Source organism: Penicillium paradoxum (genome assembly GCF_028828445.1).
Source record: "Penicillium paradoxum strain IBT 22861 chromosome Unknown utg000003l_segment0_segment0, whole genome shotgun sequence".
Taxonomy (NCBI): domain Eukaryota; kingdom Fungi; phylum Ascomycota; class Eurotiomycetes; order Eurotiales; family Aspergillaceae; genus Penicillium; species Penicillium paradoxum.
This window is the reverse complement of record NW_026643181.1, coordinates 5,060,448-5,077,922: the sequence shown is the minus strand read 5'-3', so window position 1 is coordinate 5,077,922 and position 17,475 is coordinate 5,060,448. Positions and strand designations below refer to the sequence as shown.

Below are 17,475 nucleotides of genomic sequence, written 5' to 3'. Positions count from 1 at the left end.
GTTGAGTGAAAGGACAGTCAACTGCTCCAATTACAGAAGTGATAAACACATATACTAGGCACACTATCGAATATAGCAAGAGCGCTGTGTTTAAGGAAGTTGATAACTTTATGATTCATGTTAATATAACTGTCAAGAGCACGGCTATTCACAGTGTTTCAAGATGGGCGGGAAATGCGGTGAAGTATTGTTGGGGTCCGTTGAGCCTAGGGTAGGTGGTTGGAAAGGTGTGGCATTCAACTCTCCAGTTCCAAGCCTTGATGTGTAATTATTCTTTGCTCCTTTATCTTCCGACACAAACTAAACCACACAAGGTAAGCCTCAGTCAGACCCCAAACTAGCTAATAAACTAGCAGACGGAGCGAAGAACGTCGTTCCAGTCAACGGCTTCGAGAAATCAAGAATACGATCATGCAGTCCCGGCGGATCCCCAACAAACATGCGCTCCAACATTTTCTCAACGACCCATAGACGTCGACTATAGCCAATAAAATAAGTTCCAAATTCGCCAGAGGCAGGAGAGCCAAAGGGCATATTATCGCGAAGAATATCATACTCATTCCCATCATCATCTTCAATCGTGTTGAGAGTCTTATGAGAGCGCTGTCCGGATTCCGCATCATCCAACTCAACATTATCGATCTTAGTACGACCAATGATCTGTTCTTGCTGTTCCGTCGAAAGATCCTGCCACCCGGGCAGATCATGGCTGTACTTCTGCACAACGATGTAGCTACCACCAGAGGCAGAAGCATCTTCCTCTGCAACAAGAACAGATGCAGGAACAGCCAGGCCAACCGGGTTTGCCGTACCATCCACAAACCCAAGAAGATCACGGACATCGAAATAGCGAAAGCCGACTGTTTCGTCGACCACAGTGACCGAATCACCAAGCCGACCCATCAACTGGCGCTCAAACTCAAAACAGATATCACGGCGCTCTGAGCGAATGTGAAATAGTAGATCTCCCGGAGTAGAGATCGCGGTATGTTTCGCGCCCTGGATCTCGCGGAAAGGACGCAGTTCTGCTGGCCGGGGAAGGGCTGTGAGACGATCCCAGATGTCATTTCCAATTCCGACGGCGCATGCGAACTGTGCGCTCAGGTCCCGTATTGATACATTCTTCGCCAGGCTGTCTATACCTGCTAGTGTGGAGCGCACAGTTTCAATGGCATCGGATTTGTCAGTCACAGTCACAACGAGAAAGGTCGCTGATTTCGTGAGAGGGGCGTCTACGCGCTGAGACGCTATTGGGACCCGTTGACTGCTCATTTCTGCCTTTTGATATGACTCGCAATTAGAATGAGGCACCTCCGGTGATATGTTTGAGGGATGAATGGCCGATCTGGTCTAGAAGTTGGGTTAAATGCTGTCGTCGTAGCTGGGCTACACGTTTCCAAGTAGGGCGTCCAGGACTTATTGACTGCAGAATGTGAGGATAGCTGGAATAGAGTAGAGAATTATTGTATTTGTAACAGGGTGCCAGTCTGCCAGGTTTGTTCATAGTTTTGCTGGTCAATATGAAGGTGAATTGAGTCTTACAAAGGACTCGAAATTCAGCGCAACAATAGATTTCAAGAAGAGATGACTTACTGCATAGTCCAAAGGTTTGATTCCAAACAGCAAAGGATAACAAGGTCGAGGGTGATGAGGTCACACCCGACAGAGCCGCCCAAGAGCTGGAAAGGGGATGAGTCCCTATTGTTTATGAGACAACCTCCTACGGGGGAAAGGTACTCAATACAAAGCATATGCTTCTTCCCCATTTCCAGCAATACACTCACTCATAGACACTATCCACTAGCAAGGCCATTCCTATAAAAAGCAACCCCCGTCCACCACTGAAGTACACAGCATCGGGAATGCCCTCCGGCCAATCTATGCGTTCTATTGATACTGCATTAGCAACCTTCTCCTACGCATCCGCCAACATATGCGGCGACTTGGTCATCGAGGGGGATTCGGTGTACTCAGGACAGGTAGCATTGATGCGCAAACCCTTGTTAGCATTATCCCCCGAAGCAGTCCAGGTCAAATCGATTCCCTACCCACAGGTACCAACGCCAATGCCAATGCCCCCAAGGCAGTGGAACTCATGCCTCTACAGCTAGACGATATGAATGGCCATTACCAACACCCATTTTGCTACCATCCAGGCACTCTTTGACCACAGAAATGCCAACTCACATGCATGTGATGGGGAGGGCAGGACTCCTATAGATCTTGCTTTGGAGAAACTCGACTAGGAACAAGCGCTAGTCTTAAAAGAGGCGATGAACATATTCCTGAATAATTTGCTGGGCAATTGATTTTATTCTCCAATTGCAGACATTGGTCTTTCGGGACGTAGGATCATGAATTATGCTTCGTCCCAGCCCAACATTGTCCATGTCAAAACACAACACAATGATATGGCCAAGACCTTTTGTAAAATGCTAGAGTAAATGAGAAAGAAACAGGTCTATGCCATCGATGCCTGGAAGAAAGAACCAAGTTCGGACAAAGAAAAAAAGGGGACAAGCCATAACGCGCCAGGACCAGCCAGGAAGAAAAGCGGGTGAAAAACAACAGTCAAGAAATGCTCCAACGAGGGCAAAAACAGATCAAAGCCCTCCAACGTAAGACAAAAGTTCGTGACCCATTTACATCTGTCGCAATCCCTCTGCAAGGCGCCGCTTGCCAAACTCCCAGGCATTCATTAGACCCTGTTCCGTGAGGTCGATGTTCTTCATATTGGGCGCATCGGCGGCGGGCGCACGGCTGACACGCGAAGCGATCATGACGGGGTCTGTCTCAAGGATAATTCCGTCGTCGATAATCTCATCAATGGCGAGTGAGACAAGGTCGTAGTTCTCGACGATAGTACGCTTGTCGGTTGCACCCCTAATAAATGATATTGTTAGCACCGGCGAGTGTAAATATCCCTCATTGGGACGCAAACATACTTGAATAAGATTCCCAGAGCATCGCGCAGTGATAGCACAACATTGTACAGCAACACCTCGTTCTCATCGGCACTTCCGACAACGTAAAGCATGACGTCGCTTTCCATCTTGAAGACGACAATTCGGTTATCGTATAGGATCACATCGCTTGCGGACTTGTTGGTCTTCTCAAGCAGGCCCTTCTCAAAAGCGCGCTGTTCCTTGACGGTGGGGTAGGGGTTGGCACCGGGGTAGTCAGTCGAGTTGGGTGCGGCGCCGGCGGGGGGTGTGGTGCCGAATAGTATTTTGCGAAGATGCGGGAGCCATCGTCAGCAGACATGACAAGGACCGCATTGACGGAGAAGAGGGACAGAGAGCCAGGCATGGTGATTATTGGTGTGGAGAGCAATTGTAGAACACGGACATTATGATTGTTGATGCTCTCAACCGCCAATCTGGCCGAAGGCGGAGACGCACTAATGTTGTTCCGCCATCAAGTAGAGCTCCTAGGTACATTCTTCGAGTGAACAACAATGTCTATATCTTTTTTTCAGGGGAGCATCAAGACTTGTTGACTTATAGATGAGTAGCGCTTTTATTTTCCTAGCCAACTATGGGACCGCTTTTTGTGTGATCAGCGTGATCGTGACAATTTGATGCAAATGGTCCAGGAAGACATTACCAACAAACTCATTGACGCTTGTCCTCAATACATCATTACATCGTTAGAATGGAAATCTAAGATGTTGACATCGAGGTTGGAAATATCACATAAAACGAGTGGAAATACATCATCATAAGAAGTAGATGGGGAATAATATATATCAAAACAAACAAACGGGGGGCTCCATTACGAGACAACGTCGAATGGAGTAACATCATGATCAGATTGCGTCAAAGGAAACATAAAAATCGGGGTTCTTGAAACACAGGCGAACATCCAAGGCATGACATGCGTTATGTGCATCATAGGGGGTAGGGTATGCTAAAAATACGGTAAAGACCAGTCTGAGATCACATCAAATCATACTGCCTGGGGAACACGGCCTACTGCGGCGGTGCCATTTCATCGGTGCCTGTGCGATTCAACCACGGAATCCAGCTCGCGCGGTTTGCCTTCTTGCGTGCCGCTTCCTCCTCCTCCTTGATTCTGGTGGTTTCACTGACGAGACGCAGTGGGCGCAACTTGTCCTGTTGCATCACAGCTCCAGTATAGTTGTTCATGCCGCCGATCGATCGGGGAGGGCTGGAGGTAGCACCGGTAGAGGCACCATCTCCGTGAGGATCACTCGTGATACTAGGAGAACTGCTGCGAGCGAGTCGCTCTGGCTGGCTGGAGAGGGAGGGTGCGCGGCTCATGCCAGATATATAGCTTGCTGCTCCAGAGAACATGCTCTGGCGGGACCCGGGGCCCATTCCAGTCGGGCTAATAGGTCCACCCGAGTTGCGTCCGCGGTACATATGACCAACGACACTCGCGGCACTTGGATCGACTTGTTCCGAGCGGCTGCGACGGTGGCCAATTCTCACGGACTGCGTGCGGAAGGGAATGCTGGGCGCAGTGTTGGGATTCTCATTTTGCGAGGGTGTCGTGGGTGTCGGCGGAGGCAGCATACTGGTTGGGCGCGACCGAGGTTGAGTCGAAGGGCGGGAATTTGGGCCAGCAACAGCCGACTTGGCTCGTTGCAAGAAACCCTGAGACGCAGCATCGTCCTTCTCGGGGGAGTTGGAGGAAGATCCTTTTCACTCCCGGTCTTTGTAGTAGAGGAGTCATCATCCTCATTCCGATCCAAGATATGCTCAAATCCGTCATGCATAAGAAGCCTGCTGATGATACGCTCGATATAGAGAGTGAGAGCTTTGTTCTGATCTTTTAGAGCCTTGAGCTCTGCCTCCGATGGGGGTTGGGCATCAGCTTCAGGAGATTCATCCACAGACTCAAGTTCGTCTGCCAAAGACCCCAGTCCACTCGCCGACTCCTTCGTGGGGTTGGCGTCCCGCATGAATTCGCCCTTGGCAAAGTCTCCGGTAAGAGTCTTCTCGCTCAGAAGAAGCTGGTAGCTCTCATTGTCTTCCATAAGGCGAGCGTTGGCCATGCGGGCTTCGAGCAGCTCTTTCTCGAGTTCTCGCTGACGACCGCCACCTGCGTTTTCCATCTCAACGAGTTTGATTTGTGATTCAGCCAGCTCGAGGCGCAATGACTCAATGAGTTTGTCTTTTTGCAGCAGGAGGGTAGAGTTGTTGCGTGACGGGCTCCGCTCGATGTGCGAGGAGGGCGCAAATTGACCATCCACATCTGGGGATGATCGGTTGCGGAAGCTGGCTATCTCAAATGTCAGTATTTAGATCAGATAATTCCTCATCATCATAAGCGTCTTACAAGATCGGGAGACTTGGTGGCGGTCACCTTCTGCGTTGATGCGCATGTCCTTCTGCGCCATCGAGTCCTTCAGGCGTTGAATAGTCGCCTGCATCTCTTCCTCCCGGCTAGTCTGCTGTTCTTTCTCTTGAAGCATAGCATTTCGCTCCGACTCGTGGTTTTGTTCCAGATCCCTGATCTGGCGACCTTGGTCCCGGATCTCACTGTTGAGGGCCTCGATCCGAGTGTCTCGCTCATGAGCCTGGTCCTCCAACTTGCTTTGCTCGCTGATTGCTTCATCGAGGCGCATTTGCAAAACGCCTAGCTGTTTTTGATATTGTTCGGAGGCGGTTTCGGCCTTTTGAAGCTGCTCTCGCAGTTCCACGATGAGGGCGGCATTCTGGGCCCGCGCCTCCTCATCGGAGTGGTCATTGGAGACTCGTGGAACGTTCGACATGCTGAGGGTGGAACGGGCAGGTTTTCTCGCAGCCGCGCGCGCAGAGACAGGGGTAGATCCTCTGGAGGAGGGGGAACGGTTGACTCCGTTGGATGTGTTGCTGGGCGAGCGTGCATGTCCTCGTGTGGTGGACCCAGTGTTCGAGTGCGGATCTGCGGGTGATGATTTGCTGGAACTACCGGGAGTTCCAGGCTTGCGAGACATTGCTGACATGGTGCAGAGTTCCAAGCCCAACGCTGATGGATTGTATAGGGAGGAAAGGTCTATATAGCCCACGATTTCCTGCAATTGAGGGGGAAAAAATAAGAAACCTGGGTGCAAGTGTGCTTAAGAGCGGTCAAAACTTAGTGGACACCTTGTGGAGAGCGCTTGTATGGAAGATTGAGGACCAGGAATGTGATGAACGCTGTCACAGATTGATCGCTTGCCACATGGTAGATCGAAACTGAAGAACCATCGGAAACAATTGCAAGATGACAGTCGGAATGAGAGAGGAATGAGAAAAGTGATGATTGCAAACCTTCGATCAACGTTGTGTTGTTAAGAATGCGGATCCCTTGCTGTATCTAAAAATACACAGTAACGGCTTTGGGGGCTGGATCAATACGAGAGTAAGGATTCGCCGGATAGGCTGCACCAGCTGGAAGAACGAGGAAGATCAGTCCAAGGAAAGAAATTAAATAAGGAGGCCTGATACGGGCCTCGTGATTCTGGGTTTATTGTTAGACACCTATACGGACTCACAAAAGCTGGATGTTGAGCCCGATGCTCTGGCATCAGCCCATGAAAGGACCAATACCGTTGCATTGGGCTTCTTTTGCAAAAAATAAGGCCCTCGGTGCCTCAGGCTAAAGTTTCCGGAATAATATTCCTCCTTCTCCACAGTGTCTAATTGAGATCTCCATTCGCAGCTCTGCATCCACTTCCAACGATACAGGTAGCACTTACTTACAATTGAGCCCCCCTGGATGAATATTGGGTTGCTTGGAGATGCTATATCTCTCCAAGCAATTTGAGGAAGGATCCGACAATGTGAGTAGCGGGCATTGCATGTCTAGCATTGCGCACGGCCCAACAGGTGGTCTCATGTCAACCGTTGTAAGCTCATCTGGGGAATCAAGTCTGGCAAGTTTGACCCGCGTGCTCAGTCGGCTATCTATTGAAATTTGAGCACCGCACATTTTGGCTTGCCAATCCATATATCCACCATAACTGAATCTAATCGGCAATCAAACGAACCTCCAAATGAAATATGCTAGCATTACTCCATGGGGGTATAAAGATGGGGAATCGGTACTCCGTATATCCACCCCTCCCCCCCCCCTATATAGCACCACGCCCCCTTATGTACTATGTGTAACACCAACCCCCCTGTGTGTAGGACCACCCCCTGCCTGATTTTCCAATGCCGCTTTCTTACATGTAATTAAGACACCACCTTAATATGTGAAAGTCAAGCAAATGCCCGACAGGAGCACCCAAGGCTTGACAACAAAAACCAAAAGCAACATCATCCGATGAGACCAATCAGCCAGAGACGAATGGCAATGGGATAGAAACGAGAAAGGTAGAAGGTAACCCCGTAGGAGAAACATGCAATCAGTCCTTGCGCAATGCCGTCTGCGATGAAACAACCTCGCCCTGGGATGTAAGGATATTAAAGTAGGAGTAGTCTTCATCAAAGCAGACGTGCCATACATGATACTGCAAGCTGTTCCGAAACATCTGATGACAAAAGGAGGTATTTGTCGTTACTGTTGTGTTTCCGCTTTCCTTTGTAGATTTTTAGGTAACATTAGCGTTTAGGTTAACTCGATTGTCGGGTTTGGTATTCGAAACTCGCCTGGGTAGGAAGACTTCTCTCGTTATACTCGGGGCCATGGCTCGCGCTTTCATACGAGCTGAACAAGCAGTATTTGGATCTCTCGGGGTGACCAATCGAGGGCTTGATGGCCTGGTTCCAGAAATCGACATCTGAGTAAGTTTCCTGGGCTTGATCAATGATAAAGGTAATATCATTGTGCAATATCCGGTAAGTTTGAGTCCAGTAGCCCTGCCCGACAGAGTCAACCACTAGATGGTCAACCGGAGACTTGCCCCTGGCCCAATCCCTGAACAGAACGACTTTTGGTCCTATTCCGAGGAGATGAAGATATAAAGCTTCCGAAAGCATCGTCTTCCCAGATCCTGGTGTTCCTCGCACATGAATGACTGCATACTCTTCGAGGATCTTACATAACTCTTTTACTGTATCCGTTCGAGGGCATACATAGGAAGGAAGAGAGAGTTGTGAGTTCTTTCCCTGGTCACATAAAGGCAGTGAGCGGAATTGAGTATAGGCGGCAAGGAAAACTTACCGTCTGCAGGTATCTGATGGCAGTTTGGTGGATGTAGACAACACAGACAACCCGAGCTGCTAGTTAGAACTGCTGGGCCCGGCACACCTTTTGAACAGGGGCAATTCTGGCTTTGAACAATCCACGTATACCCTCCCCATTGCATTTGTTTTGCAGTTGTAAAGCGTTCGGTTATAGGTTTGACAAGTAATTGTAGGGAATCCATAATAGTGATGATCTGCGGCAGTAGACTCCTTGATGGATTGAGCGAAGGAAGGAAGCAATGTCAAATCATGTTGTGACATAAGCTCGGGTATGACTCGAGAGGGACCAGCTCTTCTAAGGTTAGTGATTGCTGAAGTCATATTGTAGGGGGGAAAGTAACACACATGGTTTCGGCTCATAACCCATAGCATTTCTTGAGGAGACGCTATCGTAACCCCCAGAAGGATAGCTTCAAGGAAGCCGAATTATTGGGACTGAGAAAGACCGAGAGGGAGAAAGAGAAAGAGATAAACTTGATCGCTCTTTCCTCTTTCCCCCTTCACCTCCACGAGTCTCAATAAATTCTCTATATCTCCTAGCCATTCTTCTCATTGCTATTCACTAACTCTGACTCCTGTTATCTGTTCTCATCACGTCTTGCTCTTAGACTCATCTCCCCCCTTTCTCTTCATGTCTCCGTATTCCTATATCTAAGATATCATCAGCATTCTTACGGCTTTCGTTCCGCTGGTTAACGGTAGAATCTCTCAAGAATTGCTGGGCTTATGAGCCGAAACGTTTGCCACCAATTTCACTGCTGTTGTCTTGCTCTTGCTCTCTTTTGAACACATATGCTGCCTGTAGTTATTTTGGTAAAGTACTTTGTACTTTGTAAGGTGGTGTCCTAATTAGGAAAGCGGTATTGAAAAATCAGGCAGGGGGGTGGTGCTACATAAAAGGGGGGTGGTGCTATATAAGCGGGGGTGGATATACAGGCCGCGTGCCGGAATAGATTAGTGGATGTTTGCACGCAGATGCGTAGGTGCATACATACTCCGTACGGTGGGCGCTATTAAAAGTCTTGAATCACCTATAAAAAGTTGCTCTTGCTTAAAATAACACTTCTCCGTATGGAGTACGGAGTAGTTGATCCATATAGTGTGAGTATTATCCAAAGTATGATACCACCCCTTGTTTTAATTTCCAAGAAAGACTTCTTTTGAGATCTCTTTCTGGTTGCCTTTTGAATCTCTATTTGAATTTCTCTTGTACTCCCCCTAAAAAGTAGGCCATGATATCGATACTTCGTAGCCACACTACAGCTGCTATTCTGCAGCTAGCATCAGAGTTGGATAGGGACTTCTGATAGCAGTCTCGGTACCAATTCCCTATAGTAATGCATGCAACGCTTGCCAAGACCCAGTGTATCATCTCTCGGGCAACAGCGTGAGCCACCTTTGTAATCGATTAAAAACCCAACACAATGGATTGATAATCACGGCGGGTTACAATGGATACCAAGTTGGGCATCGCCTGCGCCACCGGACACGTTTACTGGCACCATGTTAATGGCCTGACGGGGAAATGAGGAGGACAGTCATGAGTATGTTGTACCCCGCAGATTATCGCAATCTGCTCCATACTCCGTACACGCCTATGAACTAGATCCAACGCGGCCGAAGTCAAGTGGACTCTGTAATTGCCTTTGTAACTCCTGGCGGGAATGCTTCCAAGGCCTCCAACAGGAGACTCGGAGTACAGAGTACAGAGTACCAAAGGAACCTTGGAACTTAATGACGTGACCCGTGAATCTACTGAATCTGAGACAGGAGGTGACTGAAGATGCTCACCAATCTCGCCGCAGCACCCAAGGCCATATCAAAAGGATTTGTTCTGATTGGTAGAGCGCCATCATGAAAACTAAGAAAGTACGTCGATGTGATAAGAGATTATCGCCAATTCGATCATCACCTCTAGACGTAGTAGATTTGTGGAGAAATCCCGAGGTCAAAAGCTGGAAGTGTCGCTGAGAAATCCAAAGTGGAGAAGGCCCGACCTATCAAAGAATGGATCTCTAACCTTGGTGGGGGCCTGAGCGCTCAGGCATAAATAGGGTTAAACCCTTTTGCCACAGTGCTGCTTGGAAATCAGAACCCGTGACCATCGGGCCCTCTTTTCTCTCTCTCTTTTCGAACCCTCGACACCAACGACAACCTATACCCAGTTCGCAGGAAGTGCCATCACCACATTTCCAGCACTCAAAATGGCCCGCCGTCCCGCAAGATGCTACCGCTACTGCAAGAACAAGGTGCGTGCCGATTTCGGGAGGATTTGAAGATTTGTGCGGATATCTTGGTTGTGGAGAGGTGCATCAATACGTCGCAAGCGATCACCTCGCCATGACCGGGGCATCGTCTTTGTTGCAAAAGGGATTTGTTCGCGTAGCATCGTGCTCGCAGACCACCCTGAAGGATCTTTTTTTCGTCTTGAAGATGCACGGTTTTGGCTGACCTAAATCTTCAATTTGCAGCCTTACCCCAAGTCCCGGTTCAACCGTGGTGTTCCCGACCCTAAGATTCGTATCTTCGATCTTGGTCGTAAGAAGGCCAACGTGGATGACTTCCCCACCTGCATCCACTTGGTCTCCAACGAGTACGAGCAGCTGTCCTCCGAGGCTCTCGAAGCCGCCCGTATTTGTGCCAACAAGTACGTTCATCGATTCCCGCCAATACTGCACCTTACATTCATGGACGCACACTCATAACTTTCAATAGGTACCTTGTCAAGATCGCCGGTAAGGAAGGTTTCCACATGCGCGTCCGCGTCCACCCCTTCCACGTCGTCCGTATCAACAAGATGTTGTCTTGCGCCGGTGCCGATCGTCTGCAGACCGGTATGCGTGGTGCCTTCGGTAAGCCCCAGGGTCTTGTCGCCCGTGTGAACATTGGTCAGATCATTCTGTCCGTCCGCACCCGTGACGCCCACCGTGCCACCGCTCTCGAGGCCCTCCGCCGTTCCATGTACAAGTTCCCCGGTCGCCAAAAGATCATTGTCTCCAAGAACTGGGGCTTCACCCCCGTCCGCCGCGAGGACTACCTCCAGCTCCGCCAGGAGGGCAAGCTCCGCCAGGACGGTGCCTACGTTCAGTTCCTCCGTGGCCACGGTGCCATTGAGGAGAACATGAAGCGCTTCCCCACTGCCTACGAGAACCTCGCTTAGATGGTGATGGGTTGATGTTGATCAGAATATGAAGTTCAGAACAAAAACGCTTGAATGTTCACTTATTTTTTTTACCTTGTCCTACTCTTGATATCAATCTTGTGCAATCACCATGATGGAGTTCTTCCAGGGGTTTTTACATTTGCTCGTCGAATATTGCACTTGTTTCGTAGGATTGATCAACTTTAGACAGTATCGTAGATTGTATATCATTTGCATGTATAGTACCAACCAAGCTTTTCTGGTCCTGCGGGGTGCACACATTTAGTAGATGTAGCAGAGATCTACTGAACCTAGCAGAAGTCTAGACCCTGTGTCATACTGGGCTTTGCTCCGTACATAGTCCTCGAGTGTTGAAATATCGGGCACGTCATCCACGAACTACGCGGCAGCAAATTCGATCTCACTCAGACATGAGACTGCATTCGACGTTGTATTCCCTATGAGCTCAACTCTTGAATGTTCCTAATGCTTAACAAGCTTGGGTATCATGGATTTACTGGGCTAGACGTTTCTAATGTGAGCGTCGGAACTAGGGACTACAATGGATACTGACATGTATACTTATGTCAGGGCCCAACAAGTATTTAGATAATTAAAAACAGTTCATTTGGTATTTTCTGCAGAAATCAAATGCAACCCAAATAAATGATTTAACTTGTTATTTTGAACCCTCAAAATCAAGTTTCATATAGATGTCAACACATATATATCCGCCCCTGACACTCAAGAGCCACACCGTTCCACATGGAGTTTTCCAGCAACTAAAATAAGCAGCACAATTAGTTCAAGCCTCCCAACAATCAAAATGACCGCATAAAATGTAATTGGATCAAGAACCGATAGAACATAGAGTAGAAGAGGGTGAACATACGCTTTATGTCTGCCGCAGTACAAGAAACCTCCAAACAGGTACCGAGCGTATCCTTGAACGCCTTACTGGGGCAAGTGCACTCAGAATCAAGCTGAGAGATACAGCCTGCTACTGTGGCTGCTTCAGAGAGACATCGGATCTGTTAAGTGCAAGCAAAGATGGTTAGCCTTCTCAGATTCAATCATACACCTAGTCAAGGCCAGCATACAAGACATGGACTAGCGTAATCCACTGATTCAGCGACAGCCCAAGACAAAAAGGCGGCCAGAGGGTAGAAGATAGTGAGCTTCATTTTCAATGTGTATGTGTTTATAGTGGGTGTTTTAGGGGCGATCAATGGAAGACTTGGGATGTGAGGGTTAAGGAGGAGAGAACGGCAGGCGGCCCTAGCTCAATTTATTCACGTCAATCTATTTTCAGAGTAGTACTCCGTAGAGAATACACATTCTTCAAAAGCAGCGTCTCAGCGTAAACAAACCCGGTGCCTGGGTAATGCGGAATGATACTTCCAACATCGGAATGTGAGATCATCAAAATGAATCGATGTCTTCCCTAGGTTGCTGGCAATATCATGCTGGGCAATGAAATTGGCAATTGACTTTAGTATTGTAGAATAGTGTATCTCGTCGTTATCAACTAAGGATCCAAGTGAATTTTAAGTGTCTAGGAAGAACTTGCACAAAATACATAGGCGCTCGATTTTTGAGATTTGACGCATTCTGCTTGCCATCTAGGCGGCTTAAAACACGAATCAACCCTTTTGCCACGATGAATAGTTCCGAGGCCATGTTACTCTTGTTATGCCAGTCTAATAGCAGCGAGACTACTGGTGATGCCCGAGAACCGGGCTGAAAATGGCTTCCAGAGCATGCATATACGCACAATTCTATTTCTCCCAACCGCTTACGACCAGATCTAGTAGCTTTGCACTTAGTCCAATTATTGCATGCAACTGGAGAAACAAACGCTATAAGCTATGTTAGATTGATAGATTATAGAGCTTACGTGTCTTGCTGGTCGATATTGGGTCGTTCTTTGTTTCCAGCAACCACGGTATCGACTCCGCTGATGTTGCACATGTCCGCTAGCCGTGCAACTTCGATCAAGGTTGAGGCTTTTATAGGTCCATCTTGCATTTCACATTCAATTTCCCCGAGATACAGGAGATGAAACCATGGATAGTGTTAAGTCAGTCTATGGCTGCTCTATACATATACTTGGGAACATATGTATGCAATTCCCTCTCTTTCTAGGAGACAAACGTTATAGGGCAACACGTGAACCAAAAGCATAGTATATAATTGCACTGGAAAGGATTCTAAACCTTTCCTTTGTGAAGCAGAGTGCTAATACATATGTATGTAGTAGGTAGAAGGAAGATATGCTGTATAATTAATACACGATGGCCGCTATTCCGTTTTAGGACTCCGCGAGCTGCCCCTGTGCCCCGCATACGTCACCCTCGAAAATTCCTTTCTCTTCACTATCACAGCCATGAAGCAAAGATTCTCGTCCTTGGATGTTAAGGTATCTTCAAACCTATCTCGGTACTGTGAAAAAGGCTGTCATGCTAACAGCACTAGGTCATCACGCAGGAATTGGCGTCGGAGTGCGTCAACCTGCGGGTGTCCAACATCTACGACCTGTCCTCGGTATGTTATTTTTCTTCAGTATCAAAGGATAGCCAGTTGATGTACCACTCTTATTAGCGTATATTCCTTTTCAAACTTGCCAAGCCCGACCATCGTCGTCAGCTCATCGTTGATTCCGGATTTCGCACCCATGTCACTCAATATTCGCGAACCGCGGCAACCACACCTTCGCCCTTTGTGACTCGTCTCCGAAAGTACTTGAAATCTCGTCGGATCACAGGAATCTCTCAGATCGGAACCGATCGCATCATCGACTTCTCTTTCAGCGATGGCGCATACCACATCTTCCTCGAATTCTTCGCCGGTGGTAATATTATCTTGACAGACCGCGAGTATAACATTCTTGCTTTCTTCCGCCAAGTTGCTGCCGGTGTGGGTCAGGAGGAGATCAAGCTTGGACTCAAGTACACTGTTTCTAATAAGCAAAATTATGATGGTATTCCGGATATCACGGCGGACCGAGTTTTGCAGACGCTGGAAAAAGCGCAAGCACTCTCTGCTCAAGAGGGAACCGCGCCCAAAAAGTCAAAGAAAAAGGGAACGGATGTTCTACGGAAGGCATTATCACAAGGGTTCCCCGAATATCCACCCTTGCTACTCGACCACGTGTTCGCGGTCAAGGAATTCGATACCGCAACGCCACTGGACCAAGTCTTGGGCAACCAGGATCTTCTACAGACAGTAAAGGAGGTGCTAGAAGAAGCGCAGCGCATTTCCAACACTTTTGACTCCGGCGAAAGCCACCCAGGCTACATTGTTGCGAAGGAAGACACGCGACCCATCCCCGAAGGAGAGAGTCCCTCAAAGGCCTCGGGTTTGCTGTATGAAGATTTCCATCCATTCAGACCTCGTCAGTTTGAGGATAAACCAGGGATCAAGATTTTGGAATTTGAGCGCTTTAATGCAACGGTCGACGAGTACTTTTCCTCCCTAGAATCCCAGCGACTTGAGTCGCGATTGACAGAGCGCGAGGAAGCAGCCAAGAAAAAGCTGGAATCCGTGCGTTCGGAGCACAAAAAGCGGATTGATGCACTCAAAGACGCGCAAGAACTTCATATTCGCAAAGCCGATGCCATTCAAGACAATGTTTATCGAGTCCAGGAGGCAATGGACGCTGTCAATGGGCTGGTGGCCCAAGGAATGGACTGGGGTGAGATTGCACGCTTGATTGAAATGGAACAGGATCGCGGCAATCCAGTGGCACAAATCATCAAATTGCCTCTCAAATTATACGAGAACACCGTCACTCTGCTTCTTGGGGAGTCAGGCGACGATGAGGAAGACGAGGAGTTCTCTAGTAGCGATGAATCAGAATCCGACTCTGAGAACGAAGAAGCGGAAGCAACAAGCCGCGCGGAACGGGAATCCAAGCTCTTGACCATCGACATCGATCTTGGTCTCAGCCCATGGGCGAATGCATCACAGTACTATGACCAGAAAAAGCAAGCATCGGAGAAGGAACAAAGGACAACCCAGTCGTCTACGAAGGCACTTAAGAGTCATGAGAAAAAGGTTACGTCCGACCTCAAGCGAGGCTTGAAGAAAGAAAAGCAAGTTCTGCGACAGGCTCGGGTGCCATTCTGGTTCGAGAAGTTCATCTTTTTCATTTCTTCAGAGGGTTACTTGATTATCGGGTATGCCTACTCATCCAATTCCGTTTTGTGATATCTACTGATTTTCAAAAGTGCACGGGATGCTATGCAGAGCGAGTTGCTTTACCGGCGTTATATGAACAAGGGCGATATTTTTGTCCACGCTGACCTGGAAGGCGCAACGCCAATCGTGGTAAAGAACCGGGCTGGTAGTGCCGATGCACCAATATCCGCAAGCACATTGTCCCAAGCTGGTAACCTTTGCGTAGCGACTTCATCTGCCTGGGATTCTAAGGCTGTCATGTCCGCTTGGTGGGCGCATGCTCACCAAGTATCGAAAATTGCAGAGAACGGTAGTGGGATCATGCCCACGGGTGTTTTCCAAATCAAGGGAGAAAAAAACTTCTTGGCCCCATCGCAATTGGTGCTTGGATTTGGTATTATGTTCCAGATCAGCCAGGAAAGCGTTCGGAACCACAAGCAGCGATTCGATACATCTGACGTTCCACAAGCTGCTATCATTCCTGCGAATCGAATTGAAGTTTTTGAGCCAAAGGAGGCTTCCGCTGTGGCACAAGAAGCTCTAGCAGAAGGGAAAGCCACCGAGGAGGCCACCGAGGAGGCCATCGAAGACGCAGAGAAGGAAGATACGGCCTCCGAAGAAGAGGATGAAGACGAAGATCGCAAAACCGCTGCTAGAAATCCTCTTCAACGAGGCGACTCTGAGGTCCCACCCTCTCAATCTACCCTAGAACCAGAACCCGAGGTTGAGACCGAGTCAGAGGAGAGCGAATCAAAGGATGAGCCGGAGCAAGAAGCGACAGAAGACCAGCCAGATGAAGAGGAAGCTCCATCAATGGCAGACCAAAAGACCGCGCCCGAACAAGCGGAGCAGCCAGAATTGTCTGCCCGAGAGCGACGTACTCTGCGACAGGGCAAACCTCTTGATCGTCCCGGTGAGGAAGAGCCAGTCGCACCACGCATTGCCCCCACCCGGGGTAAGCGGGCGAAGGAAAAGCGTGCAGCTGCCAAGTACGCTCATCAAGATGACGATGAACGCGAACTTGCCCTTCGGTTGGTAGGTGCCAACAAGGGAAAAGTCGCAAAGGCTGCCAAGGCAGCTGAAGCCAAGGAACAGCGCGAGCGCGAAGCCGAGGCACAAAGGCAACGACGCCGCGCCCAACATGAGCGTGCAGCTGAAGCCGAACGCAAGCGCCAGGCTCAATTTACGGAGAATGGTACGGACGATTACAACGAGGAGACCGCTGCGGCAGAAGCCGCAGATCTCACTTGGATTCCAGCCTTGGTCGGTACACCAACCGTGGATGATGAAATCCTTGCGGCCATTCCAGTTTGCGCCCCATGGGCTGCACTTGGACGCTACAAATACAAGGTCAAGTTGCAGCCGGGTTCCGTGAAGAAGGGCAAAGCCGTCAAGGAGATTGTTGGTCGGTGGGTGTCCGAGACCACTACTGGAAAGGTCAAGAAAGAGTACGCCGAAGATATCGGGATTCCCCGCGCTGATGCGGAACGCCTCCGAGAACGGGAGGGAGACCTCATTAAGGGCTGGAAGGATACAGAGATTATCAACACCATGGTTGTAGGCAAGGTGCGCATCATGACTGCGGGAGTTGGAGGCGGAGGCGATAAGGGCAAGGGCAAAAGTGGCAAGGGTGGTGGTGGTGGAAATGGCAAAGGAGGTGGTAAAGGCAAGAAGAAGTGATCAATTGCTTGTGTACTAAACATATAGAAAGCACATAGATGAAAGCCCTGGATTCATTACTGGATTCTACAAACTCTTGTTTCAAGTGTCAAGTCAGTGTATACCTAAACCAGTTCCCCTAATATCCCGATCAGCCACAACGCCCCGTTGACTCTTTGTTGACATCTTCTTGCAATTCCATACATACATGAATGATTCCTTGACTCTAGTGCCCATATGATCGCTGTCGATGTGACGGCGTCGTCCACTCCAATCTGATGCGCTGAGTCATCCGACGTCATGGCCGAATCGATTTTCTCGCGATCTTCCGCATAGGGCCTCTTATCGCTTCTGACGGCATTGTGCAGAATGATA

At 48.9% G+C, this 17,475-nt stretch overlaps 6 protein-coding genes across 6 annotated transcripts; 2 read left to right on the top strand and 4 right to left on the bottom strand.

Moving 5' to 3' along the window:
* Window positions 1-321: 321 nt before the first annotated feature.
* N7457_003714 (Dyp-type peroxidase) lies at window positions 322-1,272 on the bottom strand (the record flags this gene model as incomplete). The annotated part of the gene is made up of 1 exon (XM_057174759.1): window positions 322-1,272. One exon carries the CDS (start codon window positions 1,270-1,272, stop codon window positions 322-324), a length of 951 nt encoding a protein of 316 aa, XP_057034910.1.
* Window positions 1,273-2,642: 1,370 nt separating this feature from the next.
* N7457_003713 (coatomer subunit zeta) lies at window positions 2,643-3,309 on the bottom strand (the record flags this gene model as incomplete). The annotated part of the gene is made up of 3 exons (XM_057174758.1): window positions 2,643-2,883; window positions 2,946-3,145; window positions 3,172-3,309. 3 exons carry the CDS (start codon window positions 3,307-3,309, stop codon window positions 2,643-2,645), a joined length of 579 nt encoding a protein of 192 aa, XP_057034909.1.
* Window positions 3,310-3,971: 662 nt separating this feature from the next.
* Window positions 3,972-5,953, bottom strand: N7457_003712 (uncharacterized protein; the record flags this gene model as incomplete). The annotated part of the gene is made up of 3 exons (XM_057174757.1): window positions 3,972-4,539; window positions 4,593-5,247; window positions 5,305-5,953. The coding sequence occupies 3 exons, from the start codon at window positions 5,951-5,953 to the stop codon at window positions 3,972-3,974; spliced, it is 1,872 nt and encodes a 623-aa protein (XP_057034908.1).
* Window positions 5,954-7,547: 1,594 nt separating this feature from the next.
* Window positions 7,548-8,441, bottom strand: N7457_003711 (uncharacterized protein; the record flags this gene model as incomplete). The annotated part of the gene is made up of 3 exons (XM_057174756.1): window positions 7,548-7,970; window positions 8,098-8,110; window positions 8,185-8,441. 3 exons carry the CDS (start codon window positions 8,439-8,441, stop codon window positions 7,548-7,550), a joined length of 693 nt encoding a protein of 230 aa, XP_057034907.1.
* A 1,754-nt stretch (window positions 8,442-10,195) lies between these two features.
* N7457_003710 (60S ribosomal uL16 domain-containing protein) lies at window positions 10,196-11,280 on the top strand (the record flags this gene model as incomplete). The annotated part of the gene is made up of 3 exons (XM_057174755.1): window positions 10,196-10,369; window positions 10,592-10,767; window positions 10,836-11,280. Coding segments are annotated over 3 exons (795 nt in total), but the record flags the coding sequence as incomplete, so codon positions are not given.
* Window positions 11,281-13,648: 2,368 nt separating this feature from the next.
* Window positions 13,649-17,121, top strand: N7457_003709 (putative DUF814 domain protein; the record flags this gene model as incomplete). Its single annotated transcript, XM_057174754.1, has 4 exons — window positions 13,649-13,681; window positions 13,738-13,806; window positions 13,864-15,440; window positions 15,492-17,121. 4 exons carry the CDS (start codon window positions 13,649-13,651, stop codon window positions 17,119-17,121), a joined length of 3,309 nt encoding a protein of 1,102 aa, XP_057034905.1.
* Window positions 17,122-17,475: the final 354 nt, after the last annotated feature.